We start from the raw sequence: 17002 nt of genomic DNA, 5'->3' as shown, positions 1-17002 counted from the left end.
TGAATTCTTCATAACCTCTGAATAGTGGGTGACCCAACGGGTCACAGATGGTCTAGTAATCACTAAATCTTAAAATTAAAAAAATCATACCAGCTTAAGAATAATAATCATTGAAATTGATTGTATGCTTCGAAGATTTTTGAACAAACTTTAATCAATATTTTTTCAGTCAACTGAAGAAGTACACATTACACATCTGCCAGTGCCTAGTGGGCTTCACCTCAATAGTATGGATTAATACACTGAAAAGAAATTATGCTGAAATCATGAGAATGAAATACTAGTGATACGTGATGTTATTGAAGTAATCTTGTATTCTTTCCACAGGTGCAGTACTGGCTGCAACAGCTGATGGCAGAACTGGATGAACGATTGCAGAGAGATCGGAGTGATGTAAGACTTCGTTATGTATTTCTCTACAAGATGTCAGTTACGTAATATACATAAAGATATTCAAGCAAGAGCATTACAGTGAAATCCTGGAAACAGCAATGATATAGAAACCTACTTTATAGTAGAAACAAAGTCGTTTTACTTGAAGCATTTCCAGTTTTTTTTCATTGTATCTCGGTATCTAACAGTAATACAGAAATAGATTAAGCTTTCATCCTTGAAGGTTTTGTTTAGAATGTTTGCTAATTTATCTTAGTGAATGTGCTTTAATTATTTCATTTTTTTAAGGTTTTTATTGCTGTATTAATAAAATTTACAGTTACAAGTTGTAAACATGGAGAAACTGAGAAAATTGTTAATACTACTGTACATGAAGTATGTGTTTAAAAATAAACAGGAAAAACATCTCTGTTCATGGGACATAGGATTATTCAATACAACTAATTAATATGGAGAAAAGGGAATATTCAAAACTACTTAAATAATGTAATTTACAAGTTTTGCTGGAACTTCTCTTATTCTTAAAAATGTCTAAAGCAGTAAAGAAACAAAAGTTTTCAGATAAAGTTTTGGTGAGCTTTGTTTCTTGTGTTCTCATTACAGAATAAAAGAATGGCCAGACTCCTAACTGTCAGTGTTCGTTGCTATGGTGACCATGGTCCAGGCCTAACATCTCGATCCTGCCCAATTCATATTTATGATACCAAAAAATTGGCTCATGATGCTCTGAATCTTCTTCAGAAGATTAACACAACTCCATCATCTAGTAAAGAATGGTAAGCATGTACAACAACCCTTGATTCTACTTTCATTTATCCACATAATTTTTTGTCCAATCTAATTCCATTATGCTGTAATGTTTTGTTTATCAGTATTCAAAGTGGGATTGGTTTTGAATCAAACTTATAAAGAAAGCATATAGTGATTTTTCAGCTTGCATCAGTCAACAAAGTCCAACTGTGGTATTCCTGGCTTCAGCTCCAGGCAGCATCAGTTGTCTTCAGCTTAGATGGGTTTATAACATGAGATCCTGTCCTTTGGAGCCATGAATGCATTATTAGAGTAACAATCAAATTCCATTAATCGATTAGAGTAACCCTAAAGTTGGCATTGGGTACTGTTGACAAGCTACCTTCCTTCTAGTCCAGTGGTTTGCAAACTGTGTTCCGCAAAACCCTTAGGTTCGGCGAAGGGTCATCAGGGATCCCCCACAAAGAGAATGGGTAATAGCATTTTTGTTTTTTTAGGTATTAAGTGTTAACTCGTCAGGAACCAAATGTATTTTTAAAAATCATGAGAATTTTTATACATTTACTTTACCAATACTGTTATGAACTTGGTCACTTTCATTAAGGGTGGGTTAAGGGTTGAGGTTCTGCAATGGAAAGGATGAAATAAGAGGGTTCCATGGCTTTCAAATTTTACAATTTTATTGTTTGTCCAATACTTCAAACTTAGGGATTGGTAGTGTAGATAGCCTTTGTGTAGCTTTGATTAAATATTAGAAACAAATAAACAAACCTATTCTATGAAGCTAAGCATTTCTTAAGATATAAAAATAGATTTGATCATGTTATTAATTTTGTTGCTTGACGTGTAGGTGAAAATCCTAGAAACTTGGTACTCAATTCATAAAAGCTATGAAAAGCCTAGAAATTTGATTCTCAGTCCATAAAAGCTACCTAATAAAGCCAGATTTAAAAACTAAATATGTTTTTAGGTTTGTTTTTGCCATTTGTATTTGTGAGTATAGCTGAACGATTAGTGATATTTGCTAATCAATTAACTGATGACCCTAGTTATTAATTACATTTAATTAATTGATTAGTGCATTGTTTCTCAAACAATGGCACATACAAGAAAAAAAAAGGTTGGCAGCAGTTGTCTGCCCTCTTGTCAGCAATACAAAATTAGTAACAGTGGCAGATAGCTTCAATAGCTTTGCTATGACAAAGATAGGGCAATCAAGTATGGTGGCAATGAGAATCAAACCAGAAACTGATGGGACCCCCCAAATCACCAAATCTCAACAAACTTGAAAAAAGAAGAAAAAAAAAACAAGGTTAAACATTCGGGAGAGCAGCACAGATGGTCATTATGTGCTTAACAACAAGCAAACATAATAGCAATATTTTGATTTCTTAGATAGTTGGAATAATTGGACCCCCTAATTTTGTTTGCTTGATTACTATAATCATTGTCTATGGGTATTCAATTAAATCTCCAAGTTCTACAGTTGGGGAAGATGGAGTATTCTCAGCTGAACTTTGATCCTTAAGGTCTTATATCTTTGTTCATTAGTTACAGTCTTGGCTGTAACTTCCATGTTTCCTACATTTATAACAAATTCGTTTATCTGACATCCTTTAGGAGAAGTTTTTATTCCCTACAAGCTTTTTCTTTCTGAAGTTACAGTTGAAACACCTATTGTATTGTAGCTTACTTCTTCCATTCTCTGTACATTGTAATTAGTTGTCTAATTAGTCCTGTCAGTTCTTCTAAGACTACCATCAGAGGGAGTTGATATTTCCATACTACTTGGTCTGATTATCTTGCAACTTTTGGATGGTGCCTTTAATTGGGCATTTTTTGTCTTATTATTATTTGGTAAAAATAATGCAGAGTCCAGTCCACTTGTAACAAGTTAGTTATTTCTTCAACTGTAACATACAATTTCGACAATATGTGTTTGTTGATAGATCTAACTAACAGATAAAACTTAAGAGTCAAGTTTGGTGGTAAAGTAAAATAACATTACTTCAAATATCAAACAAAACACCTTTTTTATGTATCCTATCAGCTTCTTTTCAGGTAAGCATGTCAATTTTTCAAGATATTTTCAAGCTACATTTTTACCACATTTCTAGTTCTGAACCTGCAGCAAAAGAAATAACTAACAATTACTTTTGAAAGAATATTTGAAATAAAAAGTCACTAGACTGTGGTAAATTGTTAGTGAATTGAAAATGTCTGGCTTGATCTAAAACATCCAAATGAGCTGTATGTATACATTTGTTTCTCTATGATGTTTAGAATAAAGTAAAATGTTTCACTAGGGCGGCTGAAGTGAGAGCACAAACACAAAAATATATAAAAAAATATATATATCATAATAATGGGTTGGATGCATGATACAAAGTTCAATTAATTTTTATGTACTTATAAATATTGTGCATTTTTCAAGACTGCAAAAAGCTATCCATGAAAAATACAAAATATCTCAAAGTAAAGTAATAAAAATTAACTTAACAAGTACTGTTTCTATATTTTTTTTAAGCATATCAGCTGGAAAATGTTTAGAAATTCCTTTTTAAATTCTGAATGTAGTAACCCCATCTCTTGTTTAAGTCTGATGCTGCTTGTTGCAAGAATGGGGTTAACGTTGTAAAGTTTGTTGTTCCTGGATATGTAAATAGACATTTTGAAGATTTGTGTTTTACTGAGTTAATCTTTGTATACACTAGGTCTCCAGCTCTGTTGAATATTACTTTGTCAGCAGGAAGATTTCAGGATGACATTGAAAATGGGATGCAGAATATTGCGAATTTCTTTTCTACTAAATCTCAAACCTTCTCCTTCTAAACAATCTGGAAGTAGTAATGAAAATAACCTCAGTGTAGCAGACGCCCAGGGAATTCGGCATGAAGGGAACTCCCAAGTTCATGTAGCTGTTAACAGAAAACCTACTGTATCTTCATCTGGTTCCCCTAATGTAATTAAATCATTCTTTATGTGCCAGTCTGGCAAATCTGACTTTGCTGACCAGTACTCTGCATTAAATTCGACAGTGAACTTTAGCCTTAAAGATGTTGAAAAAGATCAGAGAGGAAAGGTTTCATTAAAAAATTCACCCAAGAGAATTTCTCAGGAGCTTTTTCAGCAAGAAAAGTCACTTGATGATCCTGTTTCTGACAAACTTTCATTATCTTTAAACAAAGATAAAAACAAATGTAACATCACCCGAAATGAGAAACAGGAAGTTAAAAAGGGATTTTTTGAAAGAAAGCTAGAAGAAATATCAGCAAAAAAAGAAACAAAATCAGTTAATGAAACATGCTGCCCATCAGTGAATGCTACTTCACAAAGGTCAAAACCAAACCCCCTCCAATTATATAATGCAACTTATCCTGACTTATCAGAGGACAAAACTTCTATCAGTCATAGTCATTCTACACCACTGAGTCCTTCTTCAATTGACCTATCAGTCTTACCCTTCTTACCAGATAGTATTAGAAAAGAAGTGGAACAGTACTTGCCTAAAGAAGCACAGAAGTACCCTGCACAATCTTTAGCTAATGGTAAAGTGACTCGCCTAAACAAATATTTTGAAAAACATGAAACTGTGAGCATCAGTGAAGAAGAATTAAGTAAGGAGGTATCTGAATCATCAGACCAAAGACAAAAAAAAATTAACATGTTAAAAACCACAGAATTGAAAGATAAAGCCTCAATAGATTATGAAATTAGAAAGCCAGAAACTAATATTTCAAAAAATAATGTTCACGAAAAACTGAAACAGTGGCATTCTAAAGATGATGTAACAATAAAATCAGAGAGTATCTCCAAGGTTGAGATGTTTACCGAAACAAAGTGTACTAATTTATCAGATACATACAGTAACAAAGTAGAATCATCAACTTTAAAACAACTATCATCAGCATCACCTGTAGAGCCTTTTGATAAAATCATAGACAGTAAACAAGTAGAAGATATTAAAGATGTGATGGAACAACCATTGGCTTTAGTTGAAAGCTCTGCATCACTTGCTGAAGATCTCTGTGAAAAATGTAGTAAATGTGGAAAAAACATTCCTATCTGGAAAAGCCAGGAGCATCAAGATTTCCATGTAGCCGAAGATCTGCAATCAAAATTTACCTGTGAGGTTGCTGGAAATGTTATATTTGGTAGACCAAATGTGTCTTCTAAATCAGAAATGCTTTCCAAGACCCTAGCTGAAGGAAAGAAAAAACGTAGGAAAAAAGAAATAAAAACAGTCCCACACAAGAAACCTCAAAACATGAAAACTATGGAACATTATTTTATGTAAGACTTTTTTAGCTTGAATCCAGAAGGGGGAGAATTAAAAGTGCTAGATGTTGTTTCAGTAATGTGGAAATTTTTTCCCAGAGGTATTTAAAGAAAATCATATTCTTTGTTTACGAAGCAAAAAAAACTATATATAAATTATATAAAAGTATATGTTAATTATTTATTTCAATTTACTGATCCATGATTAGTAAATGTAGAAATCTTGTATGAGGGTTCTGTAAAGAACTTTCTAATAGTGCTTAAAGTTTACATATAAGATTTGATCTACTTTCATCCAATTAATGTTTCTTATCTGTAGCATGTTCACTCAGTGATGCATGAAATACTGTAAGAATTGTTTCTACTGTATTATAATTTGTTTTTAATTTATCTCTAGATATGCATGTGAGTGATGTTTAATAATTGTTTGTATTACAGAAAGGTAGGGAGGTTTTAACCATTATTAGAAATTTTGTGAGTTTAATTATTATTTTTTTTCTAATTTTTGTTGTCTCATTTTTCTTGTAAGAAAAATGCATGCTGCTGTTTATCAAAAGCTAGGAACGTTCAGAATTACTATCTTTTCAAGTGGTTTTAATTGTGTCTGAAATTTCATGTCTTGCTATGTGGCTTGTTTGATAACTGAAAGCACATTACTGAAAAATAAGCTATGTCATGCATGCATGCAGGGGGGGTTGGCCAAACCTTCACATTTTGGTGTTGTAAAAAAATTATCGCTATATAGTTATAGCACAGCTGTTTATGATATTCAATTTTTTTTTTTTACATAGTCTACATTCTTCTGATGAAGAATTAGGTTTTTTTGGCTTGAAATAGTCACATGCCTCCAGACCCCTGTAGCATTAGCAATTAGCTGTAGCACAATATGTGTTGGTTTTTGATTTCACAAATTAGAATCCCCTTTTCAAACATTCTGCATACAGGCATGTATGTTATTATTATTATAGGGGTGACTGACATTTCAGAACCTCTAGTATTTCAAGGATAGTACGGTCAGATTAATGAAAGTTTTTAATCATGCTTTAAAATTTATAGAAATTATTTTATACTTTTGAGTTGTTTCAATTAATCACAGATTTAATTATGAAGTAAAAACTGAATATTAAAACTGTTAACAGCAAAATGTGGGAGTGTCACTATGTAATACATATCTCCAAATCACAGTTGGCCGATTGTGCAGTTGTGAAAAAAACTTTTTTGACATGTACTGGTCGTCGGAGCTTTATTCTTCTACTTTAACACCAAAGTGACAACATATGCACTTGTCAGAGTTGTTTATATTCCTAATGCAAATTATGCTGAAGTTTGTTTCTAAGAGTGCTTTGAAATTTTCTCCAGTAACTTAATGTCTTATCATACAAAAGAATGGAAAGATATCAGCACATTAGACTAAATACTTCATAAGTCTAGCTGGTTTATTTGGCACAAGCTTGAAAATATATATTCACAATTTTTCACTATTAAACATATTTGAGAAAAGTTAAGAAAAATTGGAGTCACATAATTATTATTATTTTCTTTTCAGACGTTATAATTTGAATGAAAAACATTTAAGTGGTTGCCATTTTTCTTAACTTCTCACAAATGTTTTTAGAAGTGGTGTTTCAAAAAATTTGTGGAAAGAGAAATATATTATTTTTCTGTATTTGTGCTATCAGTGTTTGACATATTCCCAAAAAACTGGGAACTATTTTAGATCAGAAGAGATTATGTTGCATAAACATAAGATACTTCATATTTTGTAAACTTTTATAACAGCCACAATTTTGTGTTTGGTAAATATGAGTTTTGCAGATTATGAGTGTCGGAATGGATAATTAACAATAACAAAGACAATTATCTCATAATACTCAATATTTCATGCTTAGTTCACATTATGCTTGTAATAAGAACATCAGTGGTGCCATGGATTGTGTTAACCAAATTAATATGGTTTGGAATATTCACTGTGTGTTGTGATAAAATAGATTTTTCAAAAAAATATACAGTGTTAGCCATTTGGGTAATCTGTTACAATAATGTATTAGAATATTTGTAAATGAGCCAGTTTGCCGGTGCAACAAAATTTTTTCTTCTATATTTTGACATTAATGAGTGTTTACACTTTTACAGCTCAGGATTTTCATCCTTTTTTTACCTTAGGCTTTAAATTACTTTTTCTTCAAAGTTATCTTTCCCCATCAAGTTTTTAAAGGTATCTTTCACATTTTTTTAAATTTCATAGGAAATCAATAAGCAGTAACTGTATTAGATCGTACCATAGATAAAGCTATTGTACTGAGGTATGCAATGCCCTGTACATGACTTGTCATGGTATTTCCAAGGTCATTTTTTTTATATATTTTATAGAACAGGTCTACTTTATTTTTTTATGATTTTGAGCATGTGCCAACTTAAATGGGATTTTTTCATCGACTAAAAATTTATTAGAAGGTTCACAAATGTGAACAAGATACACCATTCAGCTTGAATTTTGAATACCAATGGACTTGTAATTTCTCAAAACATTTGGCTTTGTAAATTGTTAATATTAAAAAAGATTGTGTTTCATTAATATATGATACTCTCAAGCTTATTTTACATAAAAGTGTAAATTATACACTTTATATGTATTCTTCCTTAAACCAGTTTATAGTGTGTGTGTGTGTGTATATGTGTGTGTGTCTGTATTCTCAATCTTAAATAAAATATGCAACATATTATGACCAGTGGGTGTCATTTTGACCTTCTTTTTTTTTGTATGTGTGATTGTATTCTTTCTGGGGGGGTGCAGACAATGCCTATTGTTGACATAGCCCCCAAAATGTTTTCCTAGTTATTTTGTTAAGAAAATATAGATGCTAGTATAATAAGAAAGACAACAGAATTACCTATATATATATTATTTGAGTTTATATTTAATTTTGGACTGGCGTGACTAGTGGTTAGTGCACTGGACTGTGAATCCGAGAGTTCACGGTTCTTGTCCTGTTGCCACAAAAATGGTACACTGCACTTTGGCTCCGTGGGTATGTTATGAGAGTGGTAGTCAAATCCCACTATTTGATTAAGACTAGCTCTGGTTTCTATTGACTAGCTGTCTTCCCTCTAGTATTTCAGTGCAAAATTAGGGATGTCAAGCTTTGTGCAAATAACCAAAACGAATATTATTATTTACTACTTATAAATATATAAATAGGGCACAAAATGAAAATAGATCAGTTGTAATGTAAGATAAACATTTAATTGCAGTTTCATTTCTGTTATGTTTATTTCTATCAAGACTTTTTTTGAAGTACTGCTAGAGGAACACTTCTAAAAGTGTATGTCAGTTGTACTTTAAAAAGTACTGTTTACTCAATTGACGTGGAAGAAAAAAGGTTATTTAGTAGTGTTAGTTAGTTTGACGTATTATAGCACGTTTCTCTCATATTTATTATAAGTTTTGCTGAATAGTTTTAATTCTACGGTTATCAATCTGTGTGGTCCGCAGGCACTCTTCGGGTGATTCGTGGAAAGCTTGCATAATTACAGAGAGGTTCGTTTGTTTGTTGCTTAGCCCAAAGCTACGCGAGGACTATTTATGCTGTTCTCACTACAGGTATCGAAACCCGGTTTTTAGTCTTAAATTACGGAAAGGAAGCAGCAGCACAGCGTATAGATAACCATTGTAGTCTACCTAAAAAAAAAATCAGTTGATCCACGAACAAACGTGGTTTAACCACTGGTTTAACTAATTCAATTATTTAATGAAACCCAGATGAGATATTTCTATCTTATTGGTGTATAGTGGTTTTAAAAAAATATATTTCAAGTATACCTTCTAACACAGCTTTAAAACAGTTAATAATCCTTGCATAACCATGTTTAATCTTGGTCTTGTTACGGGCTCGGTTTGTTTAGCTTTGATTGGTAAAGTACAACAAACTTTAATTTTAACGACATGTGACTTTTACACAGTAGTGTATCTCGTAGTGTAAGTAGACCCCACACATATTAGACTGAATTTACGTCGGACTACAGAATGAATCGTACGAATAGTGAGCAGTCAGTTTAGATTACCCGTTATTTTTTCCACGTTGAACCCTCCCAGTAATTTCTTGTTATACTTGATGCATCCTTAAACTCGTGTCCTTTTTCTGATAGTGGTATCTTATTTAGTTCACTAGATACGAAGTCGAAATTTTAACGAAATAAAATTGTTACAGAGAAATTTATTTGTCTAATGAGTAATACGGCCCTCCATTTTTCCCAAGAAGTGCGTCAAATACATTAAATGAAAGCTTCATTTTAAAGTCCATTTATCCGGGTTTCGATACCCGTGGTGGGCAGAGCACAGATAACCCATTGTGTAGCTTTGTGCTTAATTACAAACAAAAACAACCTTTGATAATGCATTAATGATTTATGCACTAAGGATTTGGAATTAAGATCTGAGTAATGTATGAAACCTATCAATGGGTCATTTAATCTTCTGTTTTAGGTAGTCTGTTCAATGTTAACATTTATATCTTGTAATCCATCATTCCAACAAAAATATAAGATGTTTAATTTTTCTCAACTGTGAAATCAGTTATCATCAAGCCATCAGTTTGCCTGCTTTTGTTCACATTTTATCCTCTCCTGTGACTATTATAATATACGTATTCTTACTTTTAACCTAGATAGTTTTGAAGTTATTAAAAAGCTACACAATGGGCTATCTGTGCTCTACCCACCACGGGTAGGAAAACCCAGTTTCTAGCGTTGTAATTCCGCGGATATGCCGCTGCGTGGCCATGTGGTTAGGGCGCTTGACTCGCAACATGGGGGTCGCGGTTCGAATCCCTGTCCCACCAAACATGCTCGCCCTTTCAGTCGTGGGGGCGTTATAAAGTTAAGGTCAATCCCACTATTCATTGGTAAAAGAGTTGGCGGTGGGTGCTGCTGACTATCTGCCTTCCCTTTAGTCATTCACTGCTAAATTAGGGACGGCTAGCGCAGATAGACCTCGTGTAACTTTGGGCGAATTTCAAAACAAACAATGCCGCTGCGCCAATGGGGGGCAAAATGTTCTTAAGCTATAATCACTTACCGCGAAAATTTTACAACAACATTTTTATCTGTAATAACGATGTTATATTCTCTTTCACAAATATCTTGTGAAACAAAATTATTTAGTAGTTTCTGATAGCCTTTAATATTTGGAAGAATCAAATATAACACTTCAATTTGTTACAATCTAATCTGTCTGAACTCAAATTATGTTAGTATTGTGTGAAACACCGAATAAATTTATATGATAATAGTAAACTCCCTTTGAGGTTTAGTTAATTTCAAGTTTTTGTTATCAGTATCTTCTAAACTAAATAATTGCATGGATAATTACTTGAAAAAATTAATCTGTTATAATTTTATCCATCGGTAAGTTTACGGAAACGCTTATAACTTAGGGGTCGATTCCTCGTGGTGGACGGAGTGCAGTTATCCCATTGAGTAGCTTTGTACTGAGAAAGCAACATGGCCTGATGGTCATGGCGTTCGACTAGCAATTTGTGGGTGTCAGGTTCGAAACCTCGTCACCGAACATGTTCAGCCGTGAGCGTGCTATAATGTGAGGTTAATCCCATTATTGTTAAAAAAAAAAAGAGTTGGCGATGAGTGGTGTTGACTAGCTGCATTCCATTTAGTGTGCCACTTATAAATTTGGGACGGTTAGCGCAGAAATTGAAAACAACAATCCATTATGAGTTACCTATTATGTATATAAATCATTTGTATCAGATAAGTTCATTTCCGTAAAAGGATCGAAGGCCGCCTGGAGGTGTCACCTGTTTTAACCACTCGCATCACAATACAGTAAGTAGTGTGTTGTCTGTCAGTGGACGCTAAAATGGCATTACATAAGGTACGCTTAACGTTGCAATTTGTAGTGTCATGACGTCAGTAAAACGTGAGTATGCTATGAATCACGATAAGAATTATGGACACTGTGTACTACAACACAGCATGACATATGAAGTTGAAAAGCAAGAAATAAAGATATTCGTTACTCATAATTTTGGTTTTATTTACTTTTGAAACGGAACACTTTTGGGGACCCTACTGAAGTACATTTATTTTATAAAATAGAAGCTTCGTTTGTCAGAATTGTCTTTGAGATCACAAATTTAAATTACCTTCTACGTTCAGAATGCAGCAAAATGCTTTGTAGTTTCCTTTAAAACGTGGTAAGTGTATAGTCGTCGTAACTTACATAAAATATAACTTCTTTATAATCATTGAACCGAGTGTGGCATAGTGATTAGCGTGCCGAAATGTGGGTCCCTCATTCGCCTCCCATTACTGGAACAAAAAAAAAAACACGCTTCGCACTTTGGGCTGTAGTTGTATTATGAGGTGACAGTCAAATTCTTCTATTCGATGAGACGAATTGGCGGTGGGTGCTGTTGACTAGTTGCCCACCTTCTAGTCAGTCATTTTAAAGTTAGATTCAACTAGCGCAGATATTCCTTTCGTATCTTTGTGCGAATATCCAAAAACAAGCAAACAAACAATGATTATCAGGAACTGAACACACGCAGGCCTTATAGTTAGTGATTGGATTTTTAATAGTTAACTAAAACTTTGTAAAGGAAATGCTAGATTATTTTAGCAAATTTTTGGCGTTGAGGGTGCTTAATATAATATCCAGTAAAAAGTTAGTAATGTAATTTCAATAATACCATTGAGTCAATCATTAGAATAAAACTTTTTTGTAAATTAATTTTAAGATTTTTAACAAGCAATCTCTGACTCAACGGTAGCAGAAATGTTACGACACTTTGTAAAAACTATATCCAGCAATTAGACTTTTTTTTTCTTCTAAAAATCTACAGAAACATTAATTATTTTATGAGGACTCCAGAGGTATAGCCCATCTATAATTGGATAATATCCAAAGAAGTTATGATTAGTTTTTCAGTTGATAATGATAATAAAAAAGATGGTTACGTATTACACATACAACATTGTCCTTTCATAGACAGAAAGTAATACCAAATTGCTCTTTTTTATTTTCTTTTTTTGTCAGTTATTTGACAATCGAAGCCGTCAAACATTTGTTTTATGACAATGCTTTAATGTTAATTGTTCACCTTTATTAGATGTGAGACGAAAATTACAGATCAATAATAAGGGAGATTTTTACTTAATTTATAAGTGTTGATAATATCGAATAAAGTACAATAACCCATCGAAGTTTTATTAAATATCATTAGGTCTCACCAGGGAAAATATTTCGATCAAAGTTATTTTAATGTATTTCTTTTGAGGTTACAGTATCAACTTATTCATATATTTAGTCGAAGCTTCTTTTATCAGTAGACATTCTAATGTTGTTCACCAACAATGTCTCGCCAGAACTGGCAGTGCATCTGATTATAGATGTAAGCAAAATTTGGAGTGAGTGTGTTGAGCTCTTGATAAACTGGCCATCCTTCATGAAAAGCAGGCCACTCGTTCAAGGCAAGCGAAGGGTTACTAGAAAAAAAAATCAAATTATACGGAGTCATCATAAATTATTTCTCTTAATTGTCAAAGGTCTGATAAAGATAAAAGTAACTTTCTTAGTAAACTACTGATCAATCTCACTTAGTAAAATATAAATTTGTCGCAAAATTTCTCAAACGTTATAGGTATAAATAACGTGAATTAAGCCTATTTTCAAACCTGAACATACATATTTGGAAAATGTATAGTAAATTATTTAATAAGGAAAATAAGAAAAAGGTTAAAGAATTTTCTTTGTACAACAAAATTAGATCATTTAAAAGCCAGTGAGTTGGACGACTTTTATTGTTTTCAGCAGCAGTCACAAGAAAAATCGTTCAACTCATGATGGTTAAGATAAGATTACAATGTTAGCTACCATAGTGTATTAACATGAAAGGTTTAACAGTTGGGAGTGTCGGCACACACACACGCACAAAGAAAAATTAAAAGTTATAAAACACTAAATATTCTAAATAAATTAACAATTAGGCCTTACCCTCTTTCAGCAAAGGTGGCAAAATGAGACATTACTCTCAAACTTAGATCCCTTTCAGAAGAAGCATACTCTTCCAGAGCTATCTTTTGGAAGGGCAAACCAAATACAAACTCCACTTCGTCTCCTTGGCTAATCAGCTCGGCTTGGTGGTATCTTTTAGGAATAAAGTTCAAAAAGTAATAATACGCATGCTTTCCACTCTTGCTAAAATTTTCTGTAAAATATAAACAAGGGCACGTGTAAAAGTAGTCTCCAAAAGCGTCTTTGAGTGCATGCAAGTTTCCCTTGGTATTGGAAGGATCTATATCGTTCATATAGTGTTCCACGATTTTTTTGGCAGTACCTGGATTTTTGTTATAAATCACTTTCTGAACTACTTCAATTGCCTCTTCTCTGGTTATCTCTTCTTTATTTTCTGGAATATAATGTTCGAGAGCTCTTGAGCCTTCATCCTGATTTGTTCCAATGAGTATAACTACGTTATTGAAGTGTCCTTCTTCTGCCAGTTCAAAAGGAGATTTCGAAATCATACTGTTTGGACCATATGTTGGAACAAAGGGCATTTCATGACCTTCATGAATAATTTCTTCCGTAGTAGCGATCAGCTTTTCAGGTTCCATCCCTCGAAGACAAGAAAGAATTTCACCGGGATCTTTGGAGGTACAGCCTGTTTTTTCGGCGAAAAGTTCTGTCACCTCATTTGTTTCTTCCAGGTTGTGGGAAGAGTGTGGGAACAAGGGACTCATACTTTCCATTATAGCATGGTGGAATAGTCCTTTACTCTCTTCCATCATGGTGTGAAGTCCAACACAAACAGACCCAGAACCTTCGCCAAACAGGGTGATATTTTCTGGATTGCCACCAAAAGCATGTATGTTTTCTTTGACCCATCGAAGTGCAGTCTGCTGATCCATCAAGCCTTGATTGCCAGGAGCACCGTCATTACTGAGGTGGAGGAAACCCATTGGACCAAGTCTGTAGTTTATGGTGACAACAATGACATCTGTGGCAGCAGCAAGAACAGTTCCATCGTAAGCATCTAGCGAAGCAGATCCATAATGGAATTTTCCACCATGGATAAAAACCATCACTGGGATCAAGTCTTCTGGCTGTGGGTTGTCAATGCCGAACCCTAATGTGGAATTTTGAGGAACATAAATATTCAAATAAAGACAGTCTTCACTTAGAGGTACCTTCAGCTTCCATAATTCATGAACTTCTTGATTGTGATGTATATTTGTTTGGTAGCAGGAATTAGGTTTGGCTTCACCGCCCACTTTTCCTTCCCAACTTCCAATGGGTACTGGTTTGGCAAAACGGAGGTCTCCAACGGGCGGTTTTGCATAAGGAATTCCATTGAAGACATATACTCCCTCTCCGATGATCACTGGATGCTCAATCCCTTCAACAACTCCAGATTTTGTGGTCACTTCTATGTTTTCTGCCCAGGCTGACCACAGAAACAGAGCGAGTAACAATTGTTCAAAGATTAGCACAGTGCTTCGACAAGAGGCCATTTCTGTAAAATAATTAGTATCAGAGGCACGTGAGAAACAAATATTAATCTTTAAAGTGTAATTTCTTTATTTTTTTATTATTTTAAAAAAGCACCATGCTACCAGATATTGAAACCGTCCATGCATAATATTCTCATCATGTATTAATTCTTTGTATTTAGATGATAGACTAACCTTTAAATAAGAAAAAGAAACCAATAGCCTGAGAGTTTTCGAAAAATGGATATTCCTTCAAATTGCATCTTCGTACGAGTGTTTTAACGTAAATATTAATACAATGGACGTTTAGAGAAATCAGGAGAGAATATTAAAGCACCATATTACACGATTTTGTGTTACAGTTTTTCTGGAGATACAGCTTAAACGCTGTTCATATCTGTATTATAGCAAATAGCATTACGTTGCAAGAAACAAAATAAAAAAGACCTTTAAATTATGGAAAGACAAAGGAAAAAAGTCGAGTATGGAACCATAAAGCAATTGGAATTAAACACAGTGAAAAAAAAACATTAAATATTAGAATACGTTCCTTCCGAAGTTGACTTGGATTAAGATATCTTCAAGTATCTTTGACTTTGGTGAGAAAACAAAATTATTTCAAATACATTGATACTACTGAATATATTATCTTGAAAATTTTAAATATTCCGTTATCGCTAGCTTTTGGTCAAAGCAAGCAACCTACGTAAACCAAAGTTAACCCTTTAATTAATATGGCTAAGTAAATATAACGATCTAATAAGAAATATACAGCGTCATAAAACAAAACGTTATAATGATTAGAATCCACTGAGTCATCGGTTGAGCACTCTCGCTGTTAGCGATATTTATGGCCATAATCCCAATAATATCTACGAGGTTCGGCCCGATTTTAATATATAGGTTGCTCTTAAATCCACATACTTAGCTAACAATTGCAAAATAATCCTCATGATAATTATTCATACAGTAAAAAACGAAAAGTAAATATATAAACATTTTAATTCACACTGTTAATGAAACTAATATCAAATGATATAAGTTACTTCAAAGAATAGTTTTTTTAATATAAGAAGCTAAATTCAAATTGTCCATCACCGTTACAAAACCATAAAATTTCATTTATATTGTTAATTTTGTTACCATCACAAAATATGGTTAAGTAAATTAATAGCCTCAGATATGGTAACTTATCGTGTAGTATAATTGGATAAGAACATTGAATGAATCATAATACTTTCATATCATCCTACAACATATTGAAATTAAATGTAATGTTTGATATATCCAGAAAATATTGTGTTATTATTATCATGAAATAAATTTTCTGAGTTACTAAGAAAGTTACTTTTCATATTTTTTTCTAATTTGATTGAAAAAAAAACAACCTTTTATGATTCAGTTTTATAGAAATATAAATGTGTTAAATTGACAAATTAACTGAGACCAAGTTTTCTCACAGTTTACTTTCGGAAATGCAGTATATATTAGATTGATTAATGTTTAAACGTTTACTTGCTCAGATTTTGTTTCGTGATACAAACTTTATATTATAAAATTGATTTGAATTAGTCACGAGCCATCGTTTTCTAAGAACCATATTAGTGTTATTACTAGTAACACTTACGGGAAGTTCCCTAGAGATCAAAATGGAAAATATATTTAAGTAATATCCCTTATGTTAATTAATATGGAATTTTATTTTAAAATATAACTATATCCTACCCAGTTCAACAGTTGTAGTTTCTTTCTGCTTTGCCGTATACTTTCAGCTGTCTCCAAGAGATATTCAACTGAGCTTCTGGTAAATAGTTCCTAGTTCTTTATATACCATAAATGAATGGGATGTTTTGCACGTGCCGTACAAACAGAATACATTTTCAAGGGCATCATTCTTAGAAACCGTACAGAGAAAACTTGTCACATTTAAATATTACTTTTTTTGCTAAAAAATAGACACATAAAAATAAAATAAAAACACGTTTTATTTCAGTGATTCATGATAGCCAACAAATGATATTTAATTAAAACCACGTTGGCTGCAACGATAGACAAAACTGCCAAATAAAGACTGACG

General features: G+C 33.0%; 2 protein-coding genes across 2 annotated transcripts in view; one reads left to right on the top strand and one right to left on the bottom strand.

The window, feature by feature from the left end:
• The window catches only part of LOC106473542 (DNA polymerase eta-like), a 25265-nt gene extending 17140 nt beyond the window's left edge, over nucleotides 1-8125 (top strand). The window contains 4 exon segments of the mRNA XM_022401957.1: nucleotides 328-393; nucleotides 997-1169; nucleotides 3858-3977; nucleotides 3979-8125. Of these exon segments, the coding sequence (XP_022257665.1) occupies nucleotides 328-393; nucleotides 997-1169; nucleotides 3858-3977; nucleotides 3979-5440 (1821 nt within the window). The 3' untranslated portion in view covers nucleotides 5441-8125.
• A 4591-nt stretch (nucleotides 8126-12716) lies between these two features.
• LOC106473543 (acetylcholinesterase-like) lies at nucleotides 12717-16734 on the bottom strand. Its single transcript, XM_013934225.2, has 3 exons — nucleotides 16651-16734; nucleotides 13430-14948; nucleotides 12717-12921 (listed from the first exon to the last, which is right to left on the bottom strand). Exons 2-3 carry the CDS (start codon nucleotides 14944-14946, stop codon nucleotides 12771-12773), a joined length of 1668 nt encoding a protein of 555 aa, XP_013789679.1. The 5' UTR covers nucleotides 14947-14948; nucleotides 16651-16734; the 3' UTR covers nucleotides 12717-12770.
• Nucleotides 16735-17002: the final 268 nt, after the last annotated feature.

This window comes from Limulus polyphemus, unplaced genomic scaffold, assembly GCF_000517525.1.
Source record: "Limulus polyphemus unplaced genomic scaffold, Limulus_polyphemus-2.1.2 Scaffold6260, whole genome shotgun sequence".
Lineage (NCBI taxonomy): Eukaryota > Metazoa > Arthropoda > Merostomata > Xiphosura > Limulidae > Limulus > Limulus polyphemus.
The sequence above is the reverse complement of the archived record's forward strand: the minus strand, read 5'-3'. Positions and strand labels throughout refer to the sequence as shown.

What these genes read in the sequence shown, in the direction of transcription:
- LOC106473543 (XM_013934225.2), bottom strand. Translation starts at nt 14,946, where the DNA reads ATGGCCTCTTGTCGAAGCACTGTGCTAATCTTTGAACAATTGTTACTC. An exon ending in GCCACCTTTGCTGAAAGAGG is followed by an intron (nt 12,922 to 13,429) that starts GTAAGGCCTAAT and finishes TTTTTTTTCTAG; the next exon opens with TAACCCTTCGCTTGCCTTGA.